At 37.6% G+C, this 12834-nt stretch overlaps 1 protein-coding gene across 6 annotated transcripts in view; it reads left to right on the forward strand.

The window, feature by feature from the left end:
• MPP7 (MAGUK p55 scaffold protein 7) overlaps window positions 1-12834 on the forward strand; it is a 230649-nt gene that overhangs the window by 50064 nt on the left and 167751 nt on the right. For all 6 annotated transcript variants that reach the window (XM_053572981.1, XM_053572980.1, XM_053572985.1 and 3 more), the window contains one exon: window positions 5129-5281. In XM_053572981.1, coding sequence (XP_053428956.1) covers window positions 5245-5281 — 37 coding nt within the window. In that variant the 5' untranslated portion in view covers window positions 5129-5244. The remainder of the gene's footprint in view (window positions 1-5128; window positions 5282-12834) is intronic.

Here is a 12834-nt window from a genome sequence, read left to right on the forward strand (position 1 = left end):
ATATTTTAAACGCTGGTCTTTCTCCAACCAAAGCATGTATTCTTTTTATTATAGGACTGCTAAAAGTTTGCTAGATTAGAGGAAGTGAAAAAGTGATGAAAATAGGACTGAAGTGTTCATAAAAGCTGTCATCTGCTGCTTGGGTACTGTATGGGTTAGATGTTTTGTTTTTGTCATTTCGTTTAATCTCATTTCATTAAGTAGTTTGGCCAGGATCACAGAGCCAGTGAGACAGAGGGGGATGTGGTCTCAGGTCTGTCTGATTTCAAAATATGTGCTGTTGTGATTGGGTTGGGGTTGTCTCTGCATAAGTAAAATAATGAGGCTACTCTTACGCAGAAGAGAAAGAGCTTCTCGAAAGTTGGAGTTCACATTTAACCATACTTCTAAATAGGGACCATGACATAGTTTTTAGAGACTTATGATGATATGAGTTCCATTCTCAAGGCACCTAGTGGAGGATATAAGTTGAATGAAAATATAAAATTACATTGGTATAATGTAGTTAATTACAAAATATGATTACAAGATTGGTTACTCCAAAGCAAGGACCTGAGGGAATGCCAGTGGAATGCAAAGATGGCTCTGGGATTGAGAATTAGTCAAGGAAAATATAACGAAGTTGCATTGCTCTCCCCTATCCACAGGAATTAGAGGAAAGAGCCACAAAGCAAAAAAAGAAAACACACACACAAACAAACAAACAAACCCACCGACCACTACCAACAGATGAATGGTCTGATCTTGATGACATATCCAGGATTTTTTAATAGTAGGGGATAGAAAATGTAAAGAAAAAAGGTTATGATCAGGGAAGAAGTATTCCTCTGTGCAGAGGGGGATGTGTACCATGCTGTGAACACTGGTTTTGCTTATGGAGAGTCTGAGAAAAAAACCCTGGAGTTGTGGTGCGCTAATTGTTGTAGATGGTTTGGGGAGTCTGCAGTGAGGTCATTGTCTGCGAGGTCCAGTTCATTCATTACATCTGTGCTTCCTGAGAAGGCGCAGATGAGTGGTGAGTGTGGCATTGCGTGCCTTCCCCAGAGCGCTGTCTGGATGAGGCCAATACCCCTGCCGGGACCCCCGGGCAACTTGCCTAGCATCCTTAAAGCCTGCACCTTTTAACCTGGGGATTATAAACCAGTATGTTCTCTTGTTTCCTCTCTTAAGTCTTTACAGTTTTATAGGATCCTTTCAGCAGGATTCGTCTTTTCTGTTGCTTTGGTGTTTCGCTTTCCATGTGTGGAAAGGACATATGTTGGTTTTACATTATATAATAATTGCAGCCTGTTGAGTTTGTAAAATGTAGGACATTTTCATCTTTCATAATTGTTCCTTTTTTCGTGAAAGCTAGGAGTTTTTTTTTTTTGGCCTATAGAAAGCATATTTTCTTACATACAGTGTTCTAACACTTTGCCAGTTGTAAGCCTATTTTAAAATTCTTGTGTATAGTGACAGAGTCTAAGATACTTGGAACAGCCAACATTGGAATGTGACTTTGTTTGAGAACCGCCATCTTAAAAAATTCCATATCTGTTATTTTGCATGTGGTTTTGCATAAAAAAATTGAAATGGGTCTTTAAAGGTTCTTCCTTTGAATATTTAAATCACCAATTAAAATAGCATGCTATTTTTAGATCCCTAAGTTACTAGCAGTTATATAGAAGGACATAGAATAGTGGTCCTCAAACCTGCTCCTCTCCCCTGTTTTTGATATAAAAGTTACTATGAACAGAGTCATACTCATGTAAGTATTATTTATGTTCAGACTGAGACCATATGGACCACAAAACCTAACCTGTTTTCTAACTGGCCTTTTTTTAAGGGACATCTTTGCAACTTTGGCATAGAGTAGCAATTCTCAACATTTTTGGTTTCTAGATTTTCTTAGACTTTTAATTTGTGTTATCTTCTTGCATATTAGATTTTGAAAATATAATTTTATAGTATTTTTATCTGGTAAAATAGATTACTGATCATAATTATTATTTTTTGAAAGGACAGGCTATTAAGGAAAGGTGTTTGAAAATTACTTGATTTTCTTGTTAATCTGCACTAATGTTGTGTGTTCACGTTAATAAAACATTTTGCAGGTGACACTATCTGACCAGGTGGAATTAAGTCAATTTTTGCTTTACTCAAAGCTAAAAAAAAAAAAATTTGCTGCTCCAATCATGTGCACTGCTATAGATGACCACTAGATGTCATGAGTGCCACGGGAGCATTGAGGGTTACTCAGGGCGGGCAGAAATTTGAACGTTGTAAGATCACAGACTTCCACATATTTCACTGTTTCCACATGATCGATGCCAGAGGAACCTGATACAGTGTGATATATAGAAGCAAGGTACAACTGGAATAATGAAATTTCAAAAATAAGCCTTTTTAAAGGAAGGTTGTAATAGTTCTATTGGGTATTGTAAATGCTTCAGGTGCACTTGATACGGCTGTTATGTTCCTGGCGTTCAGGTTTTTCTCTTTTTATGGAAAGATGGATTGAACTTCAATTTGAGAATATTCAGTAATCTCTCTCAGGACATACTGTAACAGCTGGTATTTTTGTGTTGTAGTAAATCGATTCCATACAACAGTCAGTAATAATTATGGCTGGTTTCTGACAAATTCCAAAGCATTTTCAATAAATTTAGCCAAAGAAAATAACATCATTACCACAAAGTTTAAACTCAGTTTGAAAGTTAAACCCAGCAAGTCTACTTCGTTCCACAAAATATGAAGTATTTTACTGGTTAGGATTCTATCAAAACTTTTTTTTTTTTAATTCGTACACTTGTGTATGTTCTGAGAAAATAATTACTTTGTAGTAAATACTACGGCTTTGGAAAAATTCAGCCTTGAGTATTTGTTATGAAATAAAAAACGAGGAACACTACGGCCTTTCATATATGGCATGTATGTACTCTGTAAGCTCATTAGAGTATAGAACGTAAGGTCTTTAATATTGATGGAACGTGGATATTCCAAATGATAATCAAATTTTAATGTTTGATTAAAATAGCCATACATTGGCTTATTATATGGTAGATGTGGTTTACAGAAGTTAAATGTTGCAAGTTCTTTAAGCCATGAAGAAAGTGGTAGATTGTATTGTGTATGTTTGGGTATGCGTGTGTGTATATGCACGTGTATATAGACAATTTATGCCTGTAAATTACGACTTTTCTTATGGCCTAAAGAGCTTAAGTTACAAATATGCATACAAATAGATAATAAATACCTACCCACATACATATGTTACTCTATGTATGTTACTCTAATGGTACAAATGTGGGTGATACATTTTACAGATTTTAGCCAGTTTTTTTCTATCAGCAAAGGTCTACTAATTGAATACGTTCTTTAAGTTGTACCTGCTGTTTTTGATTTTGTGTTTTCATGACTTAGTTTCTAGCCTGCCTTCATATAAGGGACATTTTCATGTAGTTTAATCTTAATCCTGATTGTTAGAATAATTTGGGAAAGCAAAGCAAAGTAGCCTTTTAAAATGATTGAGGAAAATAGCTTCAGAGGTGGGCATTAATGAAACCTTACCCCTCATGTCATATTTTTCTTTTTTAGCTTAGTGATTCTGTTTTTATTTTGTATTTGAAATGACTGTTCTTGTATGTTTAATTAGCACGTCTTCTAAATGGGTTTGTATACGTGTCTTAACTATCTGAGACTCAATGATAACATAAAGCTAAATTCAAGATGTTGCGGTAGATAGACTGGTCCAAGATAGTCTATTTGATGGTGTATTTTTTTTTTCATAACTTTGACAATTAAAAAGCTAATTTAGAACGCTTTAATAGAATCTTAAAGTTTGGATTTTTTTCAAGTAAAATTTGGCAGGCTTATTTTTCTTTATTCTGTAATATGAACCAGCCACTCGAAGGCTTTAAGGCGTGATGTTGAGCCAGTTTTTCTAGGGTTTGCATTGTCCATTTTTCTTGTTGTCATTGATATCTGTTAAAAGATGCCTTCAAATTACCGAGTTGACTTCATGGAGAATTGGGGCAAGTGCGTTGCAGATGAATTTAAACACATCGTGTGGTTCTTCTCAATTTCTACAAAAATGTTAATGGAGCGCATTTTCCGTTATTAAACAGCAGTGATCCAAATTCAAACCACACGGCCTCCTCTGAGGTGTTAAGCCAGTGTAAATTTAAATCTTGCTCTCTTCTTTTGTGTTTTCACTTTATACTCTCATTACCTGAATTAAAGAAACCCTAGTCATAATAGCCAGCATTTATTGTTTGCTTACTGTGTGCCAGACCCTGTGTAGTACGCCCTTGAATAGTTAAACCAGTTCCAAATTGCTGTTGTCTGCATTTGCATATAAGGAAGTTAAGGCTTAGTGAGATTAAATAATCTTTCCAAGATCACAGAGCTAGCAGGATGAGAGATTAGGTCAAACTCTAAAGCATTTGCTCTTAGCTGTATCCTGGACTATTTACTACCTTTATTGGTTATTTTGGGGGATAAACATTAGTTATTGAAAGAAAAATGCTGATATTTCCCTAGATACCTCAAAGCTTAGTTTTTACTAAAAGAATTTACTTACATGTGTGTTACCTTGGCTTGTTTGTTTCCGTTTAGATTACTAACACTCTGTAAATCTGTAACAATGTCTTGCTTCAACTCTACTGACTATTCTTTCAAGATTATTTGCAGTCTCCAGTAAGAAAACTGTGTGGTTGTCCTATTAGGATGAGCTGTTTTTAAAAATCCAATTAGTTATAAATTGCTGACCATTTATGTCATCTAAATTCTACCTTTAGAATTACAGCTGAGGATTATTATGGTAATGGAGGGAAAGAAGTTTACAATGGCATTGACTTACCAGAAGCTTCTGAAAAAGTCTTCCTTGTGTATTCAGTGTTATAAAAATCTCTAAGGAAGCTTTTCTACATGCATAAAGAACATTCATGTTTCCAATTAGGAATCTCTCATCAGAATCAGAAACTTGTATACTTAATATTGGTGTGCAGTCTGTAGAAAAACATCTGAAGAATTGTGATCTCTCTGCTAGTGTATTTGGAATAAGAATTCTGAATTAGTTTCAGAACATTGCAATTTAGTGATATTCCTTTTAAAAAAAAAAATACAGAAGTGTTTCTTTTCTTTTTAGAAACTGCTCATAAGATACATAAATCTTGTTAGACACGTGGCCTGAGGCCATTGGACTGGAACTCCCTGCAGCTTTCTGAGGCCCTGGAGGCGGCATCCTGGCCTGCACCCGTCACCATGCCGGCCTTGTCAACAGGATCTGGTGGTGACACAGGTAGGTGACCCAGCAGGGGAGGTTTTCCTTCCATCCTTACTTAAATCTTCTTGCTCCTGATGAAACACAGCACTGCTTTAAGTAAGTGCAAGCAGGGCTTGCTTTGCCTTTTTTCTTGTAACCAACACAAGAGGTGTAAAATCAATTTAGAATTATGTCCTTCCAGATAAAAGTTACTGGAAGGCTTTGACAGACCACTTCTTTCTCCAGCTAGTGATGACTCGTGCTGATACTCTCCTACGGTCTTGCTCCTGGAATAATGCCATTTGTTTGATTTTTAAAAATTAAATATTTTAAACACGTAGAAAAGTATGGCAAACACAATGAGACTCACATTTGGCCGCATTTGCTTCATATATCTCTCTTTTTTTCCTTTAAGGAAGAAAACATCCCTACCCCCGTTCCTCCATTTTCTTTCTTCTTTTTGCCAGAGGTAAAAAGTCTCCCTTTCATTGAGGGATTCAATTAAAACTAACAAACAAATATATTTCACCTTATTATGAGTTGTGAGACTTAGAGATATATAGAATATGCATTCATAAGAAATGAAAAGAGAAACTCACACGCGTACATTTCCAGGTAAGATCCAAGTTCCTCCCCCTTTCTGATCTGATGTAGGAGGTGAGGTGGGCATGGTGGAGGCCCAGAATTGAGCTTTTTTTCAAATTGTAGAGTCTTGGCTGCATCTGAAAACTATTAATGTGGCTGGGGGTGGAGGCTTGGCCGTGAATTTTTAGCACCCCCTTGAAAGAAGCTGTAATGTAGAGTCGGTGACAGAAAGGAACTTTCTCTGTATTGCACTGCCCTTACTGAACCTGGCTGATCGCATTCTCCAGCCAGCTGAGGTCGTTGTCTCAGACTGGGCAATTACACCCCCTGGCCCCATAGCCTCAAAAAAGCTGAATCACAAACTTCATTGTGTCACATATTCATGTTACCTTGGTATTTTCATTTGCCCTATTAGCACATAACCATTCTTTGCTATTTCAGGCATAGCCATACTTACACTCAGGCAAATTTCGTCTCCTTTTTATTCACCAAGAATGATCCCCCACCCCCACTGTGATTTACACTGAGAATTAGATTTTGTCAGAAAGCAGTTTTGATTGCTAAATTATATAAAATTTTTCTTTCTTAAGACTTCAACTTAGAAGCCAGGTCCTTTGGAAAAATTTTTTTCTTCTTTCTAGTTTTTATATAGTCCCACATTATGTTCTACTATATAAAAATGAATGATTTCACTTTCCATAGTGGTTTGGGAAATTATAGATAAAATTTATTTGAATCATAAATTTACTACAGTTGTGTAATGAATAAGTTTTAAACCTTGCTGTTCACCCTAAATGCCTTCGTTTAGTTAAAGGCAAACTACTGTTGCTTACAAATAACTGAAAGGATGATTAAAACGGAGTATTTAGAGTTTATAAGGCAGGTTAGGTGTTGGTCATGAAAAATAGCATAAGCTGTTTAGGGTTTACAAAAGGCTTTTCCACATACAGCTTGCTCACTTAGTGCATATCTAAAGGGCCTACCTGACACTTTGTGATATATTTTGATCTTACACCCATATAAAGTTTGGCACAGAAGACATGCCTGTTCCAAGAGTCACTGTGTTTACGGAAGCCCCAGGGTATGGCGTGTACCGTCCTCTCTTAGTTCCTGCCAGTCCAGATGCAGCTGACCAATCAGGGTCATTTCCCCTGTCCCACAACAGTGTTGCTTAGCAATATCAGTGATGTCCCATTATCAGGTCTCCAGGGGAAGGGAGTTGGTCAGAGGCTCACCTATCAGGAGAAGGGCACCCAACTCACAGCAGCCCAGAGAGTATTTTGGGAAAATACTTCCAACATAAATCTTTTACCCCTTCTCTCTTTTCTCCTTTTCACTTAGTTCACCAAGAAAAACAATTTAATCACATGAGGAATACGTAGAAACATTTCCCTTCCCCCGTCTCATTTCGTTCTCAGTTTGATCCTGTAGCCTTCAAGAGTTTTCTGTTCACGAAATACTTACGTATGTACATAAATACATTGTTTGAGTCTTTTTTTCCTTTTCTTCTTAATCACAGATTTTATTATGCCCTGTTTATTGTTCTATAACTTTTGTGTGTGTATCAAGCAATATATCTTGGAGAGGTAATTCCATGGTATATATAATAGTACCCTGTTTTCCCGAAAATAAGACATCCTCTGAAAATAAGACCTACTTACCGGAAAGATAAGACGTCCCCTGAAAATAAGACCTAGCGCATCTTTGGGAGCACACCTTAAAATAAGACACTGTCTTATTTTTGGGGAAACAGGGTATATGTGCATGTGTGTGTTTATACGTATTTTCTATATAATCTATCTCTTCCTGTGTGGGTGTGTATATATGTGTATATATATGTACACACACACAACACACACGCTTCATTCTTTTAACAATACATAGTTTTCCATTGTATCACAATTTAGCGAACCATACTACTGTTAAAGAAATCCTGTTTTTGCACCTTTTGTAAATATTTTGGGAGGAAAGAGGCACACATTTAATGTCAAACATCATTAACCAGAGCAGTTAAGCCACTTAGCAATCTATGGACAGGACAGGGCATTAAAGATCCTTTCCCCCACATTTGTGTCCATATTCCATATTAATATTTATAATTTCTACTTATGTGATAAGAAAAAACATAGTATCGTAAGTGTTGAGTATGCATTAGTATTAGCATGGAGCATATTTCTGTTTGCTCATTTGCCTTTCATTCTGTGACATCTATTCATATCCTTTCCCCAGTTTTGTATTAGCTTATATTTTCTATTGTTTGAAGAATTTGTTCATTTATATTTTGCATATTGATTTTTTGGCCATTACAGGTTGAGCACCATTTCTTCTGTTTCTTCATTTATTTTCTCCCCTCCCTTAACTAGTATCATTTGTTCTATAAAAGGAGAAAACATTTTTGTAATCAAATCAATCTCTTCTATAAGGCTAATAACTTTTTTTCCTTCTGTTTACGAAGGCTTTTCCTATCCCAAGATCACAATGATATTTGCTAAGATTCTCTAAGGTTTTCTTCTAATAATTTTAAAGATTTGTTTCTACACATTTGAAATTGTAACCCAACTGTAGTTTGTTTGTGGAGTGAGACAGTAATCTGATCTAATTTTATTTTTCCATATGGACTCCCAGTTGTCCCAGAATCACTTACTCTGTAGCTCCTTTCCACGTAGATTTGTAATATCCATTCTAACATATTCCAGCATTATATACCTTCTGGGTTCTTCTTCTGGCTATCTGTTGATCTCATCTGAAAATATTTTTTTTCCCCCAGTTTTTGACTGGGGCTGGGTTTGAACCCGCCACCTCCGGTATATGGGGCCAGTGCCCTACTCTGTAAGCCACAGGCGCCACCCAATCATCTGAAAATATTTTTAATAGACTTGTTTCTTAAGAGCCATTTTAGAATTACAGAAAAATTCTGAAGACAATACAAAGCATTCCAGTATATCTTGTTTCCGCTATTACAAACATCTTACATTAGCATGGTGAATTCATTTCAATTGGTAAACCAAAATTATAAATCAAAATAATATTTATAAATCAAAATCTATACTTTATACAAATTTCTTTAGCCTCCCCCTTTTTTTGATCCAGGATCTCATTCAGGATACCACATCACATTCAGTTGTCATGCCTCATTAAGCTCCTTCTGGCTGTGACTGTTTCTAAGGCTTTCCTTGATTTTGCTGGCCTTGACCGTTTTGAGGAGTTATCGGTCAGGTATACTGTAGGATTCCCCTCTGTTGGATCTTTTTCTCATGAAGGGACTGGGGTAATGTGTCTGCGGAGGAAAGATCACAGAGGTATGAAATCAGTAGATGAACTAATATATGCTTACACAAGAGAAAAACTCAATTTAATTCAAGCTGGGGGGAGAGGGGAGGAGGGTGGAGGATTGGTGTGCTCCCACCTAATAGGCACAGTGTAAGGGTGTATGGCTCACCTCTGGGGTGCGGGGCACAACTATGACTACAAGAGGGACCTTACAAATAAATGCAAACATTGTAACCTCATATTAATCTGAAATGTGAAAAAAAAAAAAAAAAGGCAAAAGCAGATTCACATGCCCCCTTCTTAAAAAGAAAGGTCATAGAGGTAGGGTGTCATTGTCACCATCTCATATTCAGAGCACATACTATCAACTTGGTTTATGCCTGTTTATGCTGACATTGATCAGTACTGTTTGGGTGGTTTGTCTGCTGCAGAGGTCCTCTGTTTCCACCCTCTCCATGTGCCATCAGTTTTGCAAAGAAGTTTCTACGTGCAGCCCGCACTTGAAGAGTTGTGTGTTGTGTTTCCCTTCCTTTGGGGTGAAGTAGCTATAACAATTACTTGGAATTCTTTGCCTTTTCTCCCCCATTTATTTATTCAATCATTTATTCATATCGATGTAGACTCATAGGGAGTTATTTTTTACTTTTGGTTCCAATCCAATACTACTTTATTTTGTGGCTCCAATTGTTTCGGCTTTGGCCCCCAGGAGCTCTTCCCGTTAGTAGCATCTGTGATAAACCCCATCTCCCTGGGCTTGTTGGCTTCCACCAAGTCCTTACTTTTGGTACCAGCGGGTATTCTGTGCTCAACTCATCTTGTGTCTTTTCTACCCCAGTCCTTAGAAACAGCTATTTTTCCAAGGGGCCTTCATTCTTTTTAGTGGAGAATGGATTAGAAACCAAGATCTGAGCAATAGATTTGCTCATTGCTGGGAGTCTGGTTTCTTTAGGCTCTCTCATTTGACAAAACACACAAATAAATATATGTATGTATACTTGTCCCCCTACATGTACATTTCTACGTGTAACCATCTGTAACTATACTAAGCTAATGTCTTCAATGCTAATCCATTTGCAGATGGATCCCTGGCCTCTTCCCCTTGCTTATCTGTAAATTCCTTCTCCAGCAGTGAAAAATCTGCCACTACTCTCCAATATCTGTTTACTTAATTATTCAATCCCAGTGTATGCATGGCAGTATTCAGACTTATTAACCGATGAGAGACAACTTTTATCACCTGAAGAGCTCATCTTATTTTTTATTCCTGTAATGGAATCACACTGTTTTCAATCTCATGGAAACATTCCTTCCCTGCACATGAGTCTATGTGAGTGTTAGTTTTATAGTTTCATTACATATGATTTTTACAAACATCATACAAAGTGAAATACAGTGTCTGTAGAGAAATGTACATGTGAGTCCAGTTTGAAAGGTGGCTGTAATGCTGGCATCCATGCAATCACCACCTAGGTCAAGAAATTCAACACCTTGAAAGCAACTTGTGAATCCTTTCTCAGTCACAACTTCCACCACCTGAGAGAGAGACACAGAAAACAGAGATGCCTGCCTCACCCTATATATTAAACATGGTTTATGACTGGTGTAAGCATAGGCAATATGTTTTAACTTTGCTTGTTGAACTTCTTATGGAATTATACCATATGCATTTTTTAGGTTGAAAGTAAATATTTATTTAGAATGAGAAAAGTCATAACAAATTATACTTTAAAAAGTGGCTACGTGTTTTGAATGTTAGAAAAAACCAGGGAAAAAGAGTAATCTTTTTTAGTAATTAACTGCCTGGCATACTTTTTTTTCTATATATTTTTGCTGTCTACTCTTTGATGGCGTCTTCATTATAATAATACTTCTTTAAGAGAAGAGAAGGACAATCCAATACTTCTTGTATTACTGACAATTGTTTTTTATTTTTTTTAATCCTTGGGAGCTGGGATGCAAATAGCATTTAACTTCCCATAAAAATCCTGATAAATTTTTTTTTTTTTTTTTTGTAGAGACAGAGTCTCACTTTATGGCCCTCGGTAGAGTGCCGTGGCATCACACAGCTCACAGCAACCTCCAACTCCTGGGCTTAAGCGATTCTCTTGCCTCAGCCTCCCGAGTAGCTGGGACTACAGGTGCCCGCCACAACGCCCGGCTATTTTTTGGTTGCAGTTCAGCCGGGGCCGGTGCCTTACCGACTGAGCCACAGGCGCCGCCCAAATCCTGATAAATTTTACTCAGAATGATTCTAATCAAAAGAAAAATGACTAGTGGTGCATATTTGAATATATTCCTGCCAGAAAATAATTTCTATTTTGGCCAGATTTAACTGAGAATAGATTCCTTTGCATACAAATTTACAATGCTGATGACTGATAGAAGTTTTTCAAACTAGTTTCTGGTTTGTTACACTTCAGACTTCCCTCAAGCTTCCAGCACTGATTGCTGTTTGAGGTGGTCACGTAATGGTACATTTTGTAGGCTTACGTCTTTGAGTCATGAAGCCAGCTGAGTCACCACCATGGGCTGTTGTAGTAATCTTCAGCATTTTTCCATTGAGTGGCTAGTGATAATTGAAATACTACTGCACTAAGGAACTATGTAACTGTAGCCCATCACATAACTATATTCCCACTAAACCCAAATTAAACTTAACCTTCAATGCAGCTAACTCATCCTTAGATTCCCTCAAATGCCACCTGCCTTTCTGAATTTTTTTGGGACTTGGCTTCTCACTTGTTACTGCCCTTTCCCATTTCCATGCTGAGAAGTTATTACTGACATTGCCGCAGAGCGCCATTTTCCTTTATGGTTAGTAATCCCTCCCCTCCCCTCCGCTCTCCTCCTCTCTTACCTTCTCCCCTCCCTCCTTCCCTCCCTCCCTTCCTCCCTTCTTCCTTCCTTTTTTTTTTTTTTTTTGCAGTTTTTGGCCAGGGCTGGGTTTGAACCCGCCACCTCTGGCATATGGGGCCAGCGCCCTACTCCTTTGAGCCATAGGTGCCACCCCGTTTCCTCCCTCCTTCCCTTGGTTGCCTTGGCTAGAGTATAGTGGCACGATCATAGCTCATAGCAACCTCAAACTCATTGGGCTCAAGTGGTCTTCCCACCGCAGCCTTCTAAGTAGCTGGGACTACAAGCATGTATTAATGAATGAATTAACCATACCTGGCTAATTTTGTTTTTGTTCATTTGTTTTTAAATTTTTAGTAGAGACAGGGTCTCACTATGTTGTTCAGGCTGGTCTTGCCCTCCAGGCCTTAAGTGATCCTCTCCTTTCAGCTGCTCAGAGTGTTGGGATTATAGGTATTCCTGTATTTCATTCACAAAATATTTTCTTAACTTGTGGTAATAAAGTTATTTCCTTCCTTTTTTCATTAGATTTTAATACTGTAGAATAGATTTCTACATAAGGTGTGAGGTAGGGGTCCAGAATAATTTTTGCCAGACAAACATGCAGTTATTCTGCCACAGCTTGATCCTGACAGGGGTACCCACAGTGGAAGTAGAGGTGTCTTGGGCCACACATTAAATACACAAACACCAAGGAGAGCTGATTGGCTAAAAGTACTCTGTTCATAATTTTCATGTTATCGTGACATCACAGATAAGCAAAAAGGGTCCTCACAATATCTGCGTATAGCCCACAGTTTGTAGGTTGGACACCCCAGTGTTCTAAAGACTGTCCTCTCCCCACTGCTTGTAATGCTGCTGTCTGAGACCTTCATTACAAA

Source organism: Nycticebus coucang, chromosome 20 (assembly GCF_027406575.1).
Source record: "Nycticebus coucang isolate mNycCou1 chromosome 20, mNycCou1.pri, whole genome shotgun sequence".
Taxonomy (NCBI): domain Eukaryota; kingdom Metazoa; phylum Chordata; class Mammalia; order Primates; family Lorisidae; genus Nycticebus; species Nycticebus coucang.